The sequence below is a fragment of the Puccinia triticina genome, chromosome 10A (genome assembly GCF_026914185.1).
Source record: "Puccinia triticina chromosome 10A, complete sequence".
In the NCBI taxonomy this organism is placed as follows: domain Eukaryota; kingdom Fungi; phylum Basidiomycota; class Pucciniomycetes; order Pucciniales; family Pucciniaceae; genus Puccinia; species Puccinia triticina.
The window spans coordinates 5,392,929-5,414,913 of record NC_070567.1 but is presented as its reverse complement, the minus strand read 5'-3'; the positions used below and the strand labels follow the sequence as shown (position 1 = coordinate 5,414,913).

The 21,985-nt window shown below is 47.9% G+C and overlaps 4 protein-coding genes across 4 annotated transcripts; 2 read left to right on the top strand and 2 right to left on the bottom strand.

The window, feature by feature from the left end:
* Positions 1–115: 115 nt before the first annotated feature.
* PtA15_10A537 (uncharacterized protein) lies at positions 116–4,498 on the bottom strand (the record flags this gene model as incomplete). Its single annotated transcript, XM_053160722.1, has 14 exons — positions 116–144; positions 221–585; positions 664–751; positions 831–2,033; positions 2,100–2,421; positions 2,498–2,623; positions 2,700–2,776; positions 2,860–2,918; positions 2,987–3,282; positions 3,355–3,404; positions 3,468–3,546; positions 3,626–3,957; positions 4,035–4,379; positions 4,447–4,498. The coding sequence occupies 14 exons, from the start codon at positions 4,496–4,498 to the stop codon at positions 116–118; spliced, it is 3,423 nt and encodes a 1,140-aa protein (XP_053024668.1).
* A 1,433-nt stretch (positions 4,499–5,931) lies between these two features.
* Positions 5,932–8,204, top strand: PtA15_10A536 (uncharacterized protein; the record flags this gene model as incomplete). The annotated part of the gene is made up of 5 exons (XM_053160721.1): positions 5,932–6,220; positions 6,287–7,489; positions 7,569–7,656; positions 7,735–8,099; positions 8,176–8,204. 5 exons carry the CDS (start codon positions 5,932–5,934, stop codon positions 8,202–8,204), a joined length of 1,974 nt encoding a protein of 657 aa, XP_053024667.1.
* An 848-nt stretch (positions 8,205–9,052) lies between these two features.
* On the top strand, positions 9,053–15,993 carry PtA15_10A535 (uncharacterized protein; the record flags this gene model as incomplete). Its single annotated transcript, XM_053160720.1, has 7 exons — positions 9,053–9,363; positions 9,473–9,574; positions 9,637–10,194; positions 10,287–11,132; positions 11,233–12,539; positions 15,455–15,542; positions 15,621–15,993. 7 exons carry the CDS (start codon positions 9,053–9,055, stop codon positions 15,991–15,993), a joined length of 3,585 nt encoding a protein of 1,194 aa, XP_053024666.1.
* A 3,455-nt stretch (positions 15,994–19,448) lies between these two features.
* Positions 19,449–21,034, bottom strand: PtA15_10A534 (uncharacterized protein; the record flags this gene model as incomplete). The annotated part of the gene is made up of 5 exons (XM_053160719.1): positions 19,449–19,542; positions 20,007–20,325; positions 20,406–20,750; positions 20,831–20,945; positions 21,026–21,034. 5 exons carry the CDS (start codon positions 21,032–21,034, stop codon positions 19,449–19,451), a joined length of 882 nt encoding a protein of 293 aa, XP_053024665.1.
* Positions 21,035–21,985: the final 951 nt, after the last annotated feature.

Genomic DNA, 21,985 nt, shown 5'->3' with positions numbered 1-21,985 from the left:
CTACTGTCTCAATGCATATCTAGAGAATATTTTACAATGAATATCCGGGATAGTTGGGTCGGCGGGGCGGCGCAAGTCTTATCCCTACATAACCCGAACGTGAGGCGGGACTATCCTAGCCTCTTCCTTCGGTTTCAACTTGAGCTATAAAAACAAAGCAAGGTGTCTTGAGAATCTGAAGTTGTTGAATCTGATGCTTCACTATGTTTGGTTTACTCACGCTCTTTTTCAATCTTGTTGGTGATTCTGTTTTTGAGCTCTCGTGCACGCCTTCCGATTCCCTCTTTCATCCAGATGCTTGTTCGGACTGGCCCGTATTGCATTGCACCGCGATGACGTGAGGAGAGTGATTTCTTATGAGCGGCTTCGATTGCCTTCTCTTCGGGGCTTTTGTTGGAGACGATGCTCGAAAGTCTGAAAGTTCCTGCATGGCCATCGCTGTTTGTGCTTGCCGCGCTGTCGGAGCTGCCACTGGGATTCTTCTTATGAGCCAACGCATGAGCGTTTCTCAAAGCCTGTTCAGCTTGGCCCTCGGTGTTGTCATACGCTTCGAATGTATGTCTGGCCACTGCGCTTTGGGCGTATCTGTCACGCATAACAGGAAACCCGACTTCAGTTTGATCGGCGAGAAGTGACTTGTAAGTAAAATCCTGGGCAAATCACCTGGCGTGCTCGGGATCCAACCCAGGATCCACGCGTACTTTGAACGTCAAATAACCATTCACATCGTAATTGTGATGCGCGCGTGTTTCTAAAAGTGAAAGAGTTGGTTGGAAGAATTTGTCAGCTTCCGATGGCAGAGCTCGGAGGATCCGGCAAAGGTAACGTACGGTCATTGATGAAATTTTGCCTCAGGGTGGTCAGATTGGGGCCGGACAGAATTGGCAGGCGTATCTCCTGCTCGACATCATCCTCAAGGGTATGCAGCCACAGAACCGCAATGTGCTTGTGAGCGCCTGATTCTCCGGGAAGCAGAGAGCTGATCACAGATTCCCCGCCTATTTGGAATGTGACATTCGACTTGTACCTCGCGTAGATGGGAACCCTCAGAAGAGTGCGATCGTGATCTGGGATCTGAGACTCGTTTGCCCACACGACACTCGTAGGGCTTTCTTGTTGGTTGAGCAGAGGAACCTTGATGGTGTCTTCAACAGTTTTCAACTTGAGCTTCTGCCCCTTTTTTTTCAAGTACGCGGCCAATTCATCTGACAATTCGGCTCGAATTGTCGAAGTTATTTCGAGCGTCGCAGTGTTCCATCCCAATAGGTTTCGTGGGAGTTGCATCTGTACAGATTCAAATAAAACCGACACTTGCGCCCTGCCAAATCCGACGCCTTCCTGCAGCGAGAAAATCCGAGTAACCTGCGAGCAAGAAGAGTCCTCAAATAGCTGCTCCAGGTCAATATTTATCACCCCCAACAATGGGTCCTTTTCACGAATCCTGGAATCTCGAACAGCTATCCTGACGACGGTTTCGGTCCAATCACGGATAAAGTATTCCGTTCCGGCTTCAAAGAATGGCATTGTAGTAAGTTGCTTAACACGGGTGCGATAGATCATCTCATCATTTATTATCATTTCGGCATAGCTGCTGGGCAGGTTGTCATCTTGTTCACTTGGCGCTGCTGTGTCTTGACCTTGGGCACCTTCACGATCGCCGCTGGCACCTTTGAGGTTGGCTCGTTCCAGGTTGTTGATGTGATGAATGATAACCGACACGATACCAGATCTCATCTGGCGGCTGGGAGGGATTTGTGTAGTCAAATCTTTACAATCCTCCATCTTTTCTGATGGCACTGGCGCACTGGTTGGGCCGGCTTCTGAGTTGGACTCGGCCGTAGGCTTTGGGAGGTAGGAGGCTAGATCCACTTTCGAGAAGTATCCAACTGACCACGTCAGCTCGCCCGGCATATCATCCGCGTCTTGAAATCCCTGCAACCTATCGGTACGACGACTCAGCTGATTGGGATTTTTGATTATTTCGGAAACGGGAAGCTGGACTCGTCCGACCAAGTCGTCTGCAGACCTCTCATCTGTTCCGCAGAGCAATCACTCAGCGCCCATTCATGAAATTTCAACCAAATAAGATTGTCACAAACCGGAGTCCCACAGCATAACACTAAGCTTTTCCCTTGCTTCAATCTCATCCTGGGAAACCAGCAAGAAGGCCGTTTCTTCGAAAACAGGATTTAATTCTTTGCCGATGACCCGTGTAGAATAGATTGGCTTTCCAAACTTCGCATACGCAAGCACGATGTAGGGATCAGAGGAACCCGACGCGTCTTGGCTGGAAAGCCCTGTTGCGTGATGAATGGTGACCATGATCACGCCCAGTGCGTGAGTCTGGGTTTTAGCCCCAGAGCCAGAAAGCATCTCTTGTATATTCATCGTCATGAATTTCGGAGCAACATATTCTGCGCACTACAAATCCACACCACCGTCCACAACTCCTAGATCAGCTCACACTCAATCCAATTGATGTTATCGGACAACTTACAGCCGCGGCAATCGAGCTTTGCACAAACCCAGATATCACGGGCAAGTCGAGAACGTTGGGAATAGACCGCACCATCGGCTTGGCCGATACCGATACCGTCGGGACTCCCATCATAGTGAAGGTAAGCTGTAGGGTACAAGCCCTCGCAAAATTCAAATTGTGTAAGTTTGTTGTATACCACTCAGTCATACGGCTTACTTACATTTCGAATATACGGAGGTTCTTGAATCATTTGAAGCCTCAAGCGGGCAGTTCCTGCAAGTCCCTCAATTTGAATCCCTTTGTACAACGACAAGAAGAGAGAACGAAGTGCGGGGCCAATCAGCACGGTCAACGGTGCAAGAACTGGAAAGGTCATTTACAAATAGGAATCGGGATGTGAACCCAGTCGAAAACTCCGACGAAAAATTCAACCATCAAGCTGTGCACTCGAAAGTATTAATATGTTGATCTCGATTTCAAAGTACAGCGTGCGGATATGACACTGACTGGATATTGTGAGCGCGAAGTTTGTCCGTTTGACCAGGCCGAGCCTGGTATGCAAACGCAACTTCGTAATTTACATAATCACCGCTCTGTTCTTCCCTGAGCTTTTCGCGTTCCCTTTGATGATAGTCCCCTGTGATCCAACTGTCACGAGGGTACTCTGGGTCCCCGGGTTGATCAGGCAAAGCTCGCATAGAAAGAATGCGCAAGGGAGTGTCACCCAATCCTATGTCGGAGACCTTGACGGCGTCGATGAAGCTAGGTAATGAAGCTTGCATAACGTCTTCAATTGTATCCGCCTGTTTGAAGAAATGTCTTTAATTTCATCAGCGCCATGATTGTTTCCTGAGCTAGTCCAAGGAACACTTTACCAATGGCAAAAACATGTCGGGATTCACAAGACCCATCAGCGTAGAGATGACTTCATCAAAGAACTTCATCAGTTTACCCAAAACAGATTCAATATATTGATGTAAGTACTCACAAGCGTTCAGCCATTCAGTTGATTCAGGAGTCGGTGGAGAGTTTTGGATTCCCCTCTGACGATGCATTTCAAATCGAATCTTTTGAAGGATGATACATGGTAAGACAGATGACATCGTTTTTTGCGTAGAGCGGCAAGTTTGGATTCTATGTAGTCACCTTTTCAAGTTCTTTCTCAATCTTCCTGCTGAGCAATCCTCCTTGGAAGAAGCAACCTACCCCAAAGATCCCAAACAGCAAACTTCGCCAGAGAAAGGTTGATATACCAGCCCCAAAAGCAGTTGACCACCATATGACCGAAGAACTGCCAAGGATAAAGTAAAACGTTTTCTTGATTCCCTGGTTGATTTCATCCAAGAGGTCCGAAGGCACCGGTGGGGGAAACGGTTGGAGACAAATATTCCCTGGTGCGATCGGAGAGGGTGATATGTGCAAACTGGCATCTTTTTCGCTCGAATTTTGGGGAGCCGAAAGTGCATGATTGCGGGAGGCTTTACAAGCAGAAAGAAAAATTTAGGGGGCACAATAAAAACGAGCCAAGTTTGAAGACATCCACAATAAGACGGACCTTGGTTTATATCGAATTGCGCATCACTAATGATAACGTTGGAGTCAGTAACAGGATCTTTCACTGTTCGCTGGCCACGCAATTCAAGCTGTCGAGCAGGATTTTCATCTTTTCTTCTCATGCGCTGCATGATTTCTTGTTTCTCAGCTTCGGAGTGGTCACTCGAATCCAAGTGTTTTTGTCGCTCTTCCGAATCGTCAATCTGGGGCTTTGATGCGCTGTTCGGCTCCAGTGTCTCGGTCGAATTTGAACTGGTGGAACGTATCTCATCACTTATGGACTGCACGTTTTTCACGTTTTTTTCATAATTTTGAATAGTTGGGACTGGGTTGCGGGCTGAATAGTCTGAAAAGTGAGGGGTAAGCAAAACCTATTTTTGGAAGGAGAAGATAAGCAACGATGTGAAGCCTACTTTCTTGAAAGTGGTGACCAGTGGGCTGAGGTTTTGCATGGGCGGCGTCCATTTTTTCAGTTCAATTTTATCTTTTCAATTATCTAGGCCATGATCCGAATTTAGTTTCCAAAGCAAGGGTTCAGTTAGCTCCGCATGCCACTGCACCTGAGTGTAGCGAGATAAATTAAGGAGGGGAATCAAGCAACGCACAATTATATTCGACAACTTATAACCAAAGGTGTCTTCAGGGGTTGACGCAGTTCCGGTTGACTGCGTAGGTACTAGAAGGTAGTGGGTGAAGATGCGCCTGGTTCAAATATATTTTCAGCACAGCTTGTTAGCAATAGCAATGGACGGAACAGGTAGAAATGGGAATGGGTATCCCACTTGTTTTTAGCAAAGAGATCGTTCAGGTTGGAGTTGACAGACGTCCCAATCAGTCCCTGGACTGCTTTCGATCGAGTTGACCAACAGATTCCTCTTCTCCAGATATTTATGTACCGGATACCAATCATGATGTCATCGATCGCAGTAATCAGGTCCCCCGAATGACGTCAGCTTACGTAAGCCATCCTCGCCAGGCCACCGGGCTCATTCAGGCTCATTCGTTCGGGCCGGGGCATGAGCAAGACAAATGCTGTAAAATGCTGCAATACAATGCTACACAAACCCTTTATCGGCATCGTATGTGCACAGAAACCAATAGTGATTTGGATGAGGAATATGATACGGAAGGTCGGGGCAGCTCGGGGCACAGCAAAAGTCCCGCGCGACGGTATGCCACCGGGGCTCACCGGGGGGCCGGGCAAAACTTGGCTCATGCCCAAGTCGGCCGAGATCAAGCTCTGGGCCAATTCGAACTTAAAAAATATAAAAAAAATGTGAGCAGAGAGCCATGCTTCTTGCACATCTTTTGGGTAGCTCACTTGGCCTCAAGTAGATTTGTGTAGCTGCTACCGAACAAAACATAACAAAAGGTCCAAAACACCCTTCTGCTGCCTACTGGGTTGCGAGGTAGGGCGTAAGTCCCTCCTTCGGAGGGTTGCTTCGCGACAGCGCGCGCGCCTCCGATCGAGGGACTTAGTGAGTTCGGGGCCTATTAACGGTTTAACAGGTGATGATAGATAGTGTTGAGCTGCAGTGATTCCGCCATTGACATCGTTGCGTTGTGACATGTTCACCAACCAGTCGTCAAAGAGGTGACTCCATTCTGAACAGTGTGTCCGCAAACCAGCCATCAAAGTGTGATATCTGGAACAAAGACCACACCCCTTTTGATGTTTGTTCTATATGTGTGCAGACCTGTTATCAAGGATGAGAAACTCCCTTCTTGGTGGGGAATCAGTACTAGTGGTACCAGTCATCGAAAAGGGAATCTCCAACTGAATTACTGGTTTAAGTTGAAGTTAAAATCAATTGGATTGAGTGTGAGCTGATCTAGGAGTTGTGGACGGTGGTGTGGATTTGTAGTGCGCAGAATATGTTGCTCCGAAATTCATGACGATGAATATACAAGAGATGCTTTCTGGCTCTGGGGCTAAAACCCAGACTCACGCACTGGGCGTGATCATGGTCACCATTCATCACGCAACAGGGCTTTCCAGCCAAGACGCGTCGGGTTCCTCTGATCCCTACATCGTGCTTGCGTATGCGAAGTTTGGAAAGCCAATCTATTCTACACGGGTCATCGGCAAAGAATTAAATCCTGTTTTCGAAGAAACGGCCTTCTTGCTGGTTTCCCAGGATGAGATTGAAGCAAGGGAAAAGCTTAGTGTTATGCTGTGGGACTCCGGTTTGTGACAATCTTATTTGGTTGAAATTTCATGAATGGGCGCTGAGTGATTGCTCTGCGGAACAGATGAGAGGTCTGCAGACGACTTGGTCGGACGAGTCCAGCTTCCCGTTTCCGAAATAATCAAAAATCCCAATCAGCTGAGTCGTCGTACCGATAGGTTGCAGGGATTTCAAGACGCGGATGATATGCCGGGCGAGCTGACGTGGTCAGTTGGATACTTCTCGAAAGTGGATCTAGCCTCCTACCTCCCAAAGCCTACGGCCGAGTCCAACTCAGAAGCCGGCCCAACCAGTGCGCCAGTGCCATCAGAAAAGATGGAGGATTGTAAAGATTTGACTACACAAATCCCTCCCAGCCGCCAGATGAGATCTGGTATCGTGTCGGTTATCATTCATCACATCAACAACCTGGAACGAGCCAACCTCAAAGGTGCCAGCGGCGATCGTGAAGGTGCCCAAGGTCAAGACACAGCAGCGCCAAGTGAACAAGATGACAACCTGCCCAGCAGCTATGCCGAAATGATAATAAATGATGAGATGATCTATCGCACCCGTGTTAAGCAACTTACTACAATGCCATTCTTTGAAGCCGGAACGGAATACTTTATCCGTGATTGGACCGAAACCGTCGTCAGGATAGCTGTTCGAGATTCCAGGATTCGTGAAAAGGACCCATTGTTGGGGGTGATAAATATTGACCTGGAGCAGCTATTTGAGGACTCTTCTTGCTCGCAGGTTACTCGGATTTTCTCGCTGCAGGAAGGCGTCGGATTTGGCAGGGCGCAAGTGTCGGTTTTATTTGAATCTGTACAGATGCAACTCCCACGAAACCTATTGGGATGGAACACTGCGACGCTCGAAATAACTTCGACAATTCGAGCCGAATTGTCAGATGAATTGGCCGCGTACTTGAAAAAAAAGGGGCAGAAGCTCAAGTTGAAAACTGTTGAAGACACCATCAAGGTTCCTCTGCTCAACCAACAAGAAAGCCCTACGAGTGTCGTGTGGGCAAACGAGTCTCAGATCCCAGATCACGATCGCACTCTTCTGAGGGTTCCCATCTACGCGAGGTACAAGTCGAATGTCACATTCCAAATAGGCGGGGAATCTGTGATCAGCTCTCTGCTTCCCGGAGAATCAGGCGCTCACAAGCACATTGCGGTTCTGTGGCTGCATACCCTTGAGGATGATGTCGAGCAGGAGATACGCCTGCCAATTCTGTCCGGCCCCAATCTGACCACCCTGAGGCAAAATTTCATCAATGACCGTACGTTACCTTTGCCGGATCCTCCGAGCTCTGCCATCAGAAGCTGACAAATTCTTCCAACCAACTCTTTCACTTTTAGAAACACGCGCGCATCACAATTACGATGTGAATGGTTATTTGACGTTCAAAGTACGCGTGGATCCTGGGTTGGATCCCGAGCACGCCAGGTGATTTGCCCAGGATTTTACTTACAAGTCACTTCTCGCCGATCAAACTGAAGTCGGGTTTCCTGTTATGCGTGACAGATACGCCCAAAGCGCAGTGGCCAGACATACATTCGAAGCGTATGACAACACCGAGGGCCAAGCTGAACAGGCTTTGAGAAACGCTCATGCGTTGGCTCATAAGAAGAATCCCAGTGGCAGCTCCGACAGCGCGGCAAGCACAAACAGCGATGGCCATGCAGGAACTTTCAGACTTTCGAGCATCGTCTCCAACAAAAGCCCCGAAGAGAAGGCAATCGAAGCCGCTCATAAGAAATCACTCTCCTCACGTCATCGCGGTGCAATGCAATACGGGCCAGTCCGAACAAGCATCTGGATGAAAGAGGGAATCGGAAGGCGTGCACGAGAGCTCAAAAACAGAATCACCAACAAGATTGAAAAAGAGCGTGAGTAAACCAAACATAGTGAAGCATCAGATTCAACAACTTCAGATTCTCAAGACACCTTGCTTTGTTTTTATAGCTCAAGTTGAAACCGAAGGAAGAGGCTAGGATAGTCCCGCCTCACGTTCGGGTTATGTAGGGATAAGACTTGCGCCGCCCCGCCGACCCAACTATCCCGGATATTCATTGTAAAATATTCTCTAGATATGCATTGAGACAGTAGTCAAACAAAATCAGACATTTCATTTCTGCATTTCCAAGGATGTCGTACATGGGTAGATGAAAAGTTGTCCTCATATTTCTCCTGCGTATACTTTATGCATAATACAAGTTGGACATCCGGACGCAGCCTGCGGGACCCACTCCATTGTCTTAAGGAATCTGGGGAGTGGCTCTAGGGTCACAACACTCCAGGGCCATGGTGCAGATCCTAATCACCGCCACGGCAGATAAGCTAACTCAACTAGTATCCTGTTTCCTCGGGCGGAGTGGTCAACCATCTGGCGCATTGGCCGGACTGTCCTCCGCCTTCCGATCAGAGGTACTTCATCAAGGCCTCTTAAACAAGCGTTTCGTGTTGAATGGTTCAACCTGCTCGATGTAACCGTCCCATGTTCCACCCGACCCCCACCCTTCAATTTTGTTGTTTGAAGTGCTGTCGCGGATTGTATTTTGCAAACTTTTTCAGTCGCGCTACCACTCTGTGGTTTCATAACCACTGTATGTACCTGACTTAGCGGCCCAAATTCGTTTTGGTGTGCGGACGGAGTTGGTGAGGTTCCAAGAAGCGACCCACTTTTGCATCAGACCATCACGGCGGGATATGGCAAAACGTATACATTCCCCCACCGGCTGGGAATAGGGACATGCTACGCAGTCAGACTATTCCTCCACATCCTATCTGACCAGATCCACTCCGGTTCTACAACTACTCATTCTCGACAAGTTGAGAAGCCATGACCGGCTTCAAGCCCGGTTTCTCACAGGCCCTGTGCATTGTCCTCTTGTTGCTCAACGAGCTTCCAAGAAATTTGACCCGATTTGAAGTTGTTGCCGTCTCGCCAGGATCGGTCGACGAAGTATTATCAAGTGGATCAAGCGAGATCTCCGGCTTGGAAGCAGCTCGGTCTGAGTTCCCACTTGCAGCTCAAAATGTCGACACTCTCGGCCACCACGCCGAGCCCCCAGACGACACGAGGAAGACTGAAGCAGAATTACCAAAGCTCAATAGGGACGGCCCCAGTCTTTCAGAAATGCCCCAGCAAGAGTAAGTGTGGTCTTCAGTGCACTAATCCAGTATGATTGGCCATCGGCGGTATTGACGTGCCAAAATTCGCATTGACTGGGGCTTGCTTCTACGACTGTAACTGGATCAGAGACGCTGCTTCTGCGAGCTCAATCTGCGCACCGCCCACGAACTTGGAAAGTCGAGAGGATCCTCAGACGGAGCCAGTAAAGGCAAACAAGGAGCAAACAAGGTGAAATATCAAAGTTACGTTGTAAAAGCGGAACTGCTCACTGAGGCTCAGTTGATAATTAGTTTTCCAGGAGAATATGCCAGTGCCGCTAGTGGCAGCGACGACACCGAGAGTCGTGATGTTGCGTATGATGAAGCAAAAATTCCAAAGGCGGCTGGGGACACTGAACAACAGAAGGGTTATACTCCTCACATCAACTCCGCTAATGCATACAACCCCGATGGAGAACACCCCCTGTCAAGATTGCAAAATCAGCTGGGCGAGGAGAACCCGTTATACCCATCGGTTCCCTATCATGCTGACTATCACTACACTCCAGCTTGGGATCAATCACCCTTCTATTACCAATTGCATTACCAAGATACCGTTGTACCCGTAACGACCTTGCAAGTAATCCGGAACTTCGCATATTTCCCTGTACCGAAAGATAGTATTCCATCCGCCTACGATCAATCGTATGCTCACACCGGATTTGCCACTCCAACCTACAACACTGGTTTTGAAGAGAACTTTAGTTCCCCATTGCCAAGCAGCGCTCAAGCAATGGGCGCCCCATCTGGTTCACAACGTTTTCCTGATCACAAGTCGAAGTCGTCCAATTTCCCTCCCAGATTGGGGAAGTAAGTCACAAGAATCGAGACGCCGCGCTTGTTGTTGGTTGCTGATGAAAGAGCATTGGCTAACCTTGTCTGAATCTGGTCCGTTTCCTTAGAAAAAATTATCGGTACGACAAAGCGGCTTCCCGATCGAGGACCAAGAATCGAGTTGACTCAGCGACCGATGCTCCTGACGAAAATAGACTACGAAGCTCCTCCAATCTGGAGACATCGAGGGGAGAAAGTTCATCCAGTGTGAGTGCTGCAACAGGCGGATTGACCCATGAACCTGAGATCCCAGCTGCAGATGAGTCAGAGATCCTTGCTCAGGGTTCATCTCCAAGACCAAAACACAAGTCAAAAACATCTGAAGCCGAAATTGAAACTGGTGCGCACGAGACTCTAGAAAAAACGAAACAAGCTTTCGAAGCTAAATCATTCACTCCACAAGTACGTCATCAAGCCACTGATTCACTCAACCAAGCCAGCAGCAAGCCTGCTCAAGCTTTGCAAATCTCCTCATCTGAGCTGAGAAAAACGAAGATAAAGGATTTGAAAAATTCACACGGATTTTCGAAAACTCTGGGACCAGCTGTAAATCTTGATCCCTCCGAAGGACATGAATCCATACCTAACGACAACTTGCCCTCGGTTTCAGTTCCAGCTGCTGAAGGTTCTTCGCATGCTAGAATTCCTTTTGGCGAAGGTATTCCTTCGGAAGGCCTAGAGCCCAATGGTGCTCTGAAAGCCGTCGAGCGAGTAGACCAGGTCCCCAGTGAGAACAGATTGCCAACCCATAGTGACTCACAGAACCAAGGATTATTTCGATCTTCTGAAGTAGAAAGCCCGGATCTTGAGGCTGCATTGACGAATATGAATGTGGCTAGTTCCCGAAGAAGAAGGCCACACCCCAGTTCCATCCGGAATATTTCCCAACCTCCGCAACGTAATAGATTTGCAGCGTGAGTGAATATGACTACCTGTGCCGCAATGGTATTCAATAATTGTCATATTCTTTTATATCTGAGACGAACTAATTTATCATATCTGCTATGTTTCCAGTCTTGACGAGTTAGAGAGCGTGGTCCATAAATCTGGGTCTGAAGGTCAACCTGGAGCGGCTAAAAACTTCGATGATAGCGAAAATCATGAAACGGAAGGCAGGGCAGCACCTGATAAAGAGACCAACTCTGAGCAAGTTACTACTGCCTCGAAGAAAACGTATGATCCCAGGATAATTCTGGATTCTACGAGGTCTTACCTGAAATCTGGAGCGAATTTGGCTCTCAGCGCTTGGTACAAAGTCCCCAGTCTCCGACCATCCGTTCCATCATTCCAATTTCTGCGATTCACAAGGAGTGGACTTGTACAGAAGCTGGCGGACCATTCGCCATCCTTCCCTTCTGGAAAAACACTTTTGGATTTCTTAAAAAACTCCAAATCGAAATTTGGAAATATAGTTGGAAGAAGAATAGGATATCGCAGCTACCCAGTACCTCTTCAGCTCAAGGAAGAACCAGTTCGAGTAATATCTACAACAGAAAAGGAACCTATCAAAGGAAAAGATGCCTCGAGGTCTTCTTGTTCTTCAGCAGCACCTTCTCTGAAGTCTTTTGATCTCAAATCACGCGAATCGCCGATAAAGCCTATAGGTGCAGGTGTTCCACAAAGTTCCGGAATTTCGGATGGACGGCCGATGTTGAATTTAGGCAAATCTGTCGAAGGCGAGTCGAGTTCAAGTTCAAGAAAGAAGAAAAACCTTCGATTTAAGCCCAACGAAGACGAACGCTTGCCCGATTACGTCAAGGAAATAATAAAAAAGGCTGGTTCTGCTACGCCCCCGCAAGTTGAAGCACTGAGAATTATTGGGAAGTTTATGAAAGCGGATTCAGTGGGAAGCTATACCCCAGTGTACTTGTACAAGGAAGCATTTCATGTGGACAAGAAGTCAGCCAACATGGATCAGGAAGCAGCCCAAGACATAGCGGATCTCCAAGCAATGGAGAAATATATGGATCAAGTTATGCTGAAATCAGCAGATCATAAACCATGGAAATGGCTAGTTGATAGAATTGGTAGCATTGAAGGGAACAGAAGGTGGAAAGCGCTTCGAAGACAATACAATCAACCTAAAATGCTGATCAGATGGAAGGACCACAAGGAAAAGGTTCGAGATTTTCACATCCTAAGAATTGGATACGCCCTGCAACTGGACAAACAGTGGCCAACATTTTATGACGCTACTTATTCGGATTTTGTGTATGTGAGCTTCGCCTTCGAGGACAAAAATATTCGTAAAGACTTCATTGCGATCGCGGGCGCAGATGAACTTGGACATAGGCTCTTTACTCTTCGTCTTAGGTCCGGCCGTGTGTATCCTCACAACTGGTTGCACCCCAAGGATCTGAAAATAGCTTACCAACAAGGGCTCGACACTAATGTTATTATTAACGTTGGCGATTTTCTGCAGTTCGGAAGCAAATACATGAGTCTTGTCGGCAAGCTCGGGATTCCGTCATACAGAGACATTCCCGGTCTCCTTTTCCTAATCTGGAATGACAAGGATAGACCATGGGGCACTTCACCGGAGAAAATGTGGCTTCTGAGCAATCCAAAAACAAAAAAACTTTATACCGACCGGTATCAACTCCTGAAACACGAGTGGAAGTACAAAAATACAGAACTCACTGACCTCATCCACCTGGCTACTCCCTTGCAAAACCAACTAAAAGACTTGTCGGCAGTATGGTGCAACTTATCGGACATCATGGAATGGAAAGAATATGAAATGGATGCCGAAAAAATGGCAAGAATTGGCTTGAAATTGAGAATACCAAAGACAAGAGATGCAGAGGTGAATTTAGAAAAGTTAGATGAAATTTTGAAGGAAGACAAGACAATCTCAGAAAATATGCGGACAACCATGAGACATTGGTTTGAAAATAATGCCAACTCACCATATAACAAACCAATTTATGATGGAGATGTGCAAATTGAAAGACCTTCTGCCTTCTCATTAGGCTTCCTGTCTGGATTTGGAGATTACATAGCAGCATGTTTGCATCAAAGAACAATGTCACCAGCATACTATCCTTTTTTTGCAATAATTGAACAACAGAAAAAGGTTTCCTGATTAAAACTTACAAGACTAATTTCTTTTCGGGGTTTTGTTGTTGTTTGCTTGATTCAAAATGAGGAATAAAAAGTGATATTTTTCATCCATTATAGGTTGGAGGTTTTGGAGACATTTCCATTCCATTCAATTTCTAAAGTCCATTCATCAAGATAGGGATTGAATTTAACTTTGATTTTTTTGAGGGCTGAGATTCAGATGCTTGGAAAAAATAAGGGTCAGCCTAAATGCACTCCAAACTTTTACTTTGTGCACTCCACATTTTTGGCTTTGGGGGGCCAGCACTCCAAAAAAGTTGGAGTGCCTTGATTTTGTACTCCCAAAACCTGAAGTCCCAGATGGGCACTCCATGTTTATTGGAGTACACATCTGGGTACTGCAAAATTGACCAAAATAGGGGAGTGCAGCTAGATGCACTCCAAAAAAATGGAGTGCAAGCCCAAGCACTCCACCTTTTCAGTGAAGGATTTTGGCTTTGCATTCCAGCTGGCAAATACCATATGGAGTGCATTGGGGTGCACTCCAAGTCTCATTTTTTTGGAGTGCCCACAGCAATCACACCACTCAATGACCGGTCTGGACCATCAAGGGTAATAACACCTCCTCTTGATGACTGGCCATCACCGGTCATCCGGAGGAGGTGTTATTTCTCTCGATGACCGGCACAGACCGGTCATCGAGGGGAGTAAAATCTTCTCTCAATGACCGGCACAGACCAGTCATCAAGGGGAGTAACATCTCCTCTTGATGACCGGTCTGTGCCGGTCATTGAGTGAAATAACACCTCCTCTGGATGACCGGTGGGTACCGGTCATTGAGGGGAGGTCCTACTCCTCTTGATGACTGGTCTTTACCGGCCATTGAGGGGACTCATACCTCTTCTTGTTGACCGGTCTGACCAGTCATTGAGAGGAGGTGCTACTCCCCTCGGTGACCAGCACAGACCGGTCATCAAGAGGAGGTGCTACTCCCCTTGGTGACCGGCATAGACCGGTCATTGAGAGATGTTACTACCCACGATGACCGGTCTGTGCCGGTCATCGAGAGAAGATGTTACTCCCCTCAATGACCGGCACAGACCAATCATCAAGAGGAGATGTTACTCCGCTCGATGACAGGCACAGACCGGTCATTAAGAGGAGGTGTTACTCCCCTCAATGACCGGTCTGTGCCGGTCATTGAGAGAAGATTTTACTCCCCTTGATGACCGGCACAGACCGGTCATCGAGAGGTGTGAGTCCCCTCATTGTCAATGACCAGTCTGTGCCGGTCATTGGGAGGTGTGACTGATGACTGGTCCGCGCTGGTCATTGAGAGGTGTGAGTTCCCCCAATGACCGGTACAGACCGGTCATTGAGGGGAGACGTGAGAGCATCTCCACCGCGCGGGACTATCTGAGAGCATCAGCATTGGTGGCTAAGTTAGTATGGACTAACTAGCTCGGATTATCCTTGGAATAAGCTAATCTGATCGGCCAACCGCATGGGTGGGGATTAGCGGGTCCGAGGCTGTTGGAGGTTATGTGTTTAGGTGCCTGTATGTTATGTGTTTGGCACCTAAACACATAGAGTTCATGCTTTCAAGCATGATGCATATGCATGTTGTGTTTAGTCCGAGGATTAGTGGGGTCTACATCTAGACCCCACTAGCTCCAAACGGAGCTCTGGGTCAAGTTGATCCCGAGTTGATCCGAGCCGATGCGGATGCGGGGGTGGACTAAGTGCCCTAATCAGGGCTAACTTAGTACCAAATGCGGATGCTCTGATGAGGGACTAAATCCCCAACTCGCGCGACTGCGGCACAGTTTTAGTCCACCGCCCAAAGACTTTTTCATACCGCAGAGTCCCTAAAGGGAATGCCCCCAATCCCCCTGCATCACCGGTCGTCAAGAAGAGTACACCGCTCAATGGTTGGACCGGTCATCAAGAGGTTGAGCTTGTACACCTCTTGATTGCCGGACTGGTGTGGGAATAAGAGCTGGTTGGTGGGTAGAAATGTCCGCTAACCGCCCTCTTCAAGATATATGTTTCCGGGCTGAGTGATTATTGGTGTCTCGGCTCCACACTGCTACTATCTGCTAGCCTTCAGCGCTCCTGACTGAGCCTGATTCGGAAGCTGACAAATTCTTCCAACCAACTCTTTCACTTTTAGAAACACGCGCGCATCACAATTACGATGTGAATGGTTATTTGACGTTCAAAGTACGCGTGGATCCTGGGTTGGATCCCGAGCACGCCAGGTGATTTGCCCAGGATTTTACTTACAAGTCACTTCTCGCCGATCAAACTGAAGTCGGGTTTCCTGTTATGCGTGACAGATACGCCCAAAGCGCAGTGGCCAGACATACATTCGAAGCGTATGACAACACCGAGGGCCAAGCTGAACAGGCTTTGAGAAACGCTCATGCGTTGGCTCATAAGAAGAATCCCAGTGGCAGCTCCGACAGCGCGGCAAGCACAAACAGCGATGGCCATGCAGGAACTTTCAGACTTTCGAGCATCGTCTCCAACAAAAGCCCCGAAGAGAAGGCAATCGAAGCCGCTCATAAGAAATCACTCTCCTCACGTCATCGCGGTGCAATGCAATACGGGCCAGTCCGAACAAGCATCTGGATGAAAGAGGGAATCGGAAGGCGTGCACGAGAGCTCAAAAACAGAATCACCAACAAGATTGAAAAAGAGCGTGAGTAAAGCAAATATGTATAGTGAAGCATCAGATTCAACAACTTCAGATTCTCAAGACACCTTGCTTCGTTTTTCTAGCTCAGGTTGAAACCGAAGGAAGAGGCTAGGAGAGTCCCGCCTCACGTTCGGGTTATGTAGGGATAACACGTGCGCCGCCCCGCCGAATATGTATTCATTGTAAAATATTCTCCAGATACGTGCACTGAGACAGTAGTCAAACAAAATAAAACATTTCCTCTCTGTATTTCCAAGTATGTCGTACATGGGGATATGAAAAGTTGTTCTCACTCTTCTCCCGCGTATAGTATGTATCAACATTGAAACTGCTTTGCTGAAAATGCGCAGCGCAGTCGTTTGGGGTGCGCTTCGATTTGCTTCATTGTAGCGCTTTATGCGCTACCGCTTCAGCTTTTTAGGATGTGCCCGAGGGGGCTATTTTCGTTATTTAACAAAAAGAAATCATACAGGCGTAGGGAGACATGTTAGAAGGTGAGTGGGTTTGCCAATTGGATAAAGAAACGTTTACCATGGGTCGCAGTCGACGATGGCGTGACGTGACGGCGTTGGCCCGGCCCTCCCGCCCTTGCCCAAAAAATTTTGCGTGCTCCATACCGGGAAAAAGCGGGCTCGGCGTCTGTCTGACTTGCCGCGTAGGGTTGGCGTAAAGCCATCCCGTCATCACGCTAGGCTTGCGTGAAGACATTTTGTAGGCTTGAACACTCACACAAGACTTGTCCAAAGGCATTCCGTAGGTTGAAACCATCAGAAAAATTACGGAGCTTGAGGGTTATGCTAAACTTTATTGGGCCTTGGCTTCCAACCCGCTAACCCCTTTGCTCAAAGCACTCCCAAACACCAACATCAGAAGCCTGCTGTCCTCAACTGCAGTCTTCTAGATAGTATAGTAATAAAAGCATTGATTCTAATTGCGAGCTGGCTCTTAGTCTCCCGCTGTAGTAGGTCATTTTTTCTTCTCTTTCAACCATCATGATCCACACCGTCGGCTTTGGACGAGGAAATCAACCAGAAGTCTGCGCGGAAGACAAGTCCCCCGTAGTCCGCCGGCAGAAGTCAAGCAGCAAGACAAGTCCTTGTTTCCTTTTCTCTTTCTCGTTCTCTTTGAAACATACCCACTCTCAAGATGAAAATCAAGAAAAATAATCATCTTCGTAAGTAGACAGGTCATCCTGTTCTTGTCGAGGAACGTTGTGGACCTTGCAAACTTTTTTTTTGTTATTAACCACAGATGATAAACATGTTGACAAATGGGATGAAGCAATTGGAACTGATGGAATACATGAACAAGGCGGACGAGAAGGGAGAAAGGCCGTGCGATGAAAAGAGGACGTGGACGATGAGAGAAGAGTAAGAAATTGATGGGAAACAAAGGGCAGTGTGACTGCCAAGAGTTAACCAGTCGACGCAAAGACTCGCCCAGATCCAAGGAGAGAGTGTCTGAGCTCCGGAACGATCGGAGGGAGTTATCCTGGAAACAAAAGCCAATCAGTATGTTGTTCTGACATGGGCGGTCGGTACTAAAGCTGGTTTGCTGACAGGTTCACTTGGGCGCCTTGCGACCGCTGCTTCTCAGTTTTCTTGTCTCTGATTGGTTTCTGGGTCGGTTGGATGGTTTCTGTGGAGATTTAGGTGTGGGATGGTCGGATCGCTTCCGGGGAGGCGCAAGTGTCGGACGTGTCTGAATCTCGGAAGTCCTCGGATAGAAGACTGGGCTCAGTTGATTGACCCACTGTTTGGTAACGTGATCGGGCTTCTCGTGAAGATTCATCAAGTCATTTGGTACCGCGGTAATCAAATTTTGTAGCGCAGAGCGCATGGCAGACGAAAGACAATTGATTTCGCCGAGACCCAGGAACTGGAAAGAAACTCTGTGGGTATCATTCACATCTTCTGGTTTTCTCCAGGTTTCTTGAGGAGGGGTGGTTGCTTGAGTAGAGGTCGTTGCTTTAGGAGAGGTGGTTGCTTTAGTAGACGTGGTTGCTTTAGTAGACGTGGTTGCTTTAGTAGACGTGGTTGCTTTAGTAGACCTGGTTGCTTTAGTAGACGTGGTTGCTTTAGTAGACGTGGTTGCTTTAGTAGACGTGGTTGCTTTAGTAGACGTGGTTGCTTGAGTAGAGTTGGTTGCGTTAGTAGAGGTGGTTTTCAAGCTGAACAACAGAACTAGATAGGGATTCTCGATGTCTTGAATATTGGCATAACTTTTGGACCAGTGGGGACTTTCCGTCCAGCGAACTGAATTCATCTGATTTTTGGTTTGAACACCACAAAATGTGATGTGGTCGAGACGCAGCTCTGCAGATTGAGATTTCGGTGCGAGATAGATAGTGAAAAGGTCGTCAAATCCGGGTTGCTGATTCTTGCATTGGGCCGCAACACCTCGGTACAAAAGCTCCATGAAATCGGTGGCGGTGGGCGTGTACGAAGTTCGAGTAAAGTGGTTGAAAAAGATGTGCCCTTCGTTCAAGAGTCTGTCTCTGTCAGCTTTCTTGATACAGTCAAATTCCAGGGTACGCGGGTCTTTCCCGCTCAAGGTTTCGAGGAAATCTGTCAGTCGCACGGAGTATCCATTCGGGATCGATTGAGAGCCGTCTTGTAGGATTGGCGTTGTTTTCTGCATAGCGTGTATCAAAATCAATCTAGTCGCCATTTCTCCGGCGTCTCCGAGGGCAACGAGTCCTTTCTTCACTGCATAAGCAAGAGTATTGATGCACTTGATCCAACGCGCCTCGTCGGATGCAAGAACCAAGTTGGCCGCTGATGCGTAGACGAACTGCGGGGGATAATCACTGACAATCAATTCTCGTTTGGAGTCGATAAACATGCAATGGGCTGCATGACTCGCAACGAGTTCTGAGTTGATTGGTGAGTATAAGGACACCCGGGTTTGAATGAGGGAGCCCAGTAAGGCAAAACATTGCGCGCCGTCCAACTCTGGAGCAGTCCTCAGCAGTAATTTTGTCTTGGCAATTAGCACCGTGGTTTCGACGGCAGTTTGTGGGTGTTTCTTCTTTGCGCCCTCGTAATACAACCCATAAAATGGGCAGCCATAGCTCAGGAGGCGTTCCGGCGATACCAAATCATTCCATGACTTCGGTGGTTTTTCCGGGACAAACACATCAAGTGCTGAGATTTTGTAAATTGGTGCAAATAAATCAACACCTTTGCTGTAATACCTTGTACTGGGGTCTCGGTCTAGGGCAGGATTAAAGTTTGCGACGCGCGAGGTCGTATCAGTCAAGACGCTAAAGAACCCGCATCCGCCAGGTATTGCCGATAAGGCCCGACGAAAGACGCGAAAGTATGGCAAGCGGAGTTTGTTGTCCATCTTATGAATCAGGTTGCTGGCTTCGTCTATCGCCAAGAGGACTTTGAGCTTTCCGTGTTTTGCGGATTTCAAAACTTTACTCATTTCGTAAACCGCAGCAGCGAGAGTTTCCTTCGCCTTAGTGTCGGCTGCCTCGAAGTCGACTTTCTGTTTGTCTTGCGGAAATGGGGTCTGCAAGCTGCTTGCCTGTAGGCATTTCATTTCCTTGGCGACTTTGGCATTAAAGTCAGTCTTCGGAGTAGCGTTGATTTGAAAGCTGTGTTTATACCACTCAGATAGCTGATATTCCAAGCTGCCACCACATATATCCAGCCTTGAGAAAAATCCAGATACCGTGTTCAGAATCGCAGCCAGCAAGTAGGAATAGTGCGTCAACAAGTCCAGTGTCGGTTCCTCTCTGGGTAAAAAGTGGGTGGCTATGCCAGACCGAGGGGGCTGGCCATTGGACGAGTTTTTGCGGAGACAGACATACACAACGCACACATGGTTGGCGAGCTCCTTGAGTAATCGAGTTTTGCCGCACATGGTCGGCCCGATGATTGACGTGTACGGTGCCCTGTATGTATCCTTTTCCCATTTGCCGGCAAATTTTTCGAGGGTTTCTAGAGTTGGGACAAGAATAATATCCTTATTCTGATAAGCGGCATCGAAACCTTGCTGGACGATCTCCGTAGACCACTCCGGGTTTTCAGTCGTGTCGATTTGCATATTGACGGAAGGGGTGGAGCCTTCAAGTGCATCAAGCATTTGTAGTTTCGTCAATTTGGAAGCGTCGCGTTCAGGGAATCGGACGAATAAGGCACATCGGATCAGTGTCTTCAATTTTTCTTCATCTTTGTCGGGTTCGAGCTCCTCCTGGAGGTCTTTCAAGGATCCGTCTTTTCCTCTAGAAAGCAAACACCAGTGCATGCAGAGACGCGCTTGCTCTGAGTCGTCGAGTCCCGAACCGAAAATAACACCGTCCAATCTGTTGTTGTGTTGGTGGACCTCTTTCACTTCGCGAGTCGTCAATAGTTCCAAAAAGATCAGTGGCTTTTAATAAGCTGCTCGTAATCAACCAAGGGGAATGACATACATCCAGCAGCATCCTCAAGTTCACAGAACAACTGGGCTGCATTCTTATGATGGGAGTGAAACTCCAAAAAGCGACCGCGTTCCTGAAGTGCATCAAGTATCTCTGCCTGTTCTAATTTAGAAGCGTCGCGCTTGGGAAATCGGACGAAGTGGGCACACCGGATCAGTGTGTCAATTTTTTGTTCGTCGGTGAGTTCGAGCTCCTCCTTGAGATTTTTCCAGGATTCATTTTTGCCTTCGGTAAAATCATTCCAGCGCTTGCCGATACGTTCGCGCGTTGTGAAGTCGGGTTCCAAATGGTTCAAGACACCGTCCAGTCTGTCGTTGTGTTGTTGGACTTTTTCCACTTCGCAAGCCGTCAATAGTGTCAAGGAGATCAGTTGCTGTGAAGAAGGTCGTGATCATCAACCAAGCAGAAAGACATACATCCAGCAGCATCCGTCAGTTTACAGAATAACTGGTCTGGATCCTTATGAGCGGCGTGGAGCTTCAAAAAGCGACGGCGTTGAGTGTCAAGTGCTGATGAGTCGGCTTGGGTTTGCTGACAGGTTCGGGAAAGAGATTTCAGTATCCAACCTGCGAGAGAATGTATTCATGTTGGAAGTAGAGAGGATATCTTACTTGGGCCATCGGGAAGGGGCGAAATCGATCTGAGGGCGAGGAAAGTGGGCTGATGCTTGAGCTCAGAAGAAGTCGACCTCGCCTGCCGGGGGGCGCGAGCTTAACAAAGCGGCTTATGAATAACAATGAGATTCCCGCGTGAGAGAATCTCGAAAATAACTGTACATTTTTGCTCCCCTCCTATAAAATCACCAATCCATGCACCTCTTTCAAAATTTTATCCCAGCTGAGCGCCGGCATCTTAGCTCCAATCCTACATATGTAGCTTCCCCCCAAGTCTTCTCGATTTTTTTCTATCTTTTTTTTGAAAACAGTGTCTTTTGGTGACTTGTCCGACTTTTACAGTTTTATCCCCTGCCAAAATTGAATCTTATGTAATTAAAAACATACCTCCTTTGCCAGCAAGCGGCCAGGCATCTCAAACTTTGAATATTATCTGGGACATGAGGGTGATGATTCCCAAAATTCTGAATAGACAGTTTGATTCAGAAAAATACAAGCTTTAAACTACCAAGATGACAAATGAACTAGTCTAAAACTGTGGGCTGTGGGGGGTGGCAACATCGTCCACCACCAAAGCTTGCAGATTCTCTCAGGCCAAAATGCCTGGTAATTCATAAGTCCTCTCCCTGCGGGAGAGATCTCAATTCTATGCATCTCGACCAGGCCAAATGGGTGCCCCCCCGGCCGCAGCGGGGACAAGGACTTAGAGATACGTTCGCGGGGGGCGCGGCGCGAAGCGCCTCGCACAAAGTGCGACCTCCCGTCAGGGAGGGACTTGCATGCAATCCCTGCTTTTTGGCATGAGAGCCCCGCGTACAGTTTCAGGGTTTTGCAGGTGGCAAACTTTGTGCCCCCAAATCCCCCACTTCCCATAGGATATGGTTCCCGCCCTGGGGACCATTGAAAGGTGTGCTTCTTCTCTCCAAAATGGTGGCAGTCACTGCCTGATAGCTCTTG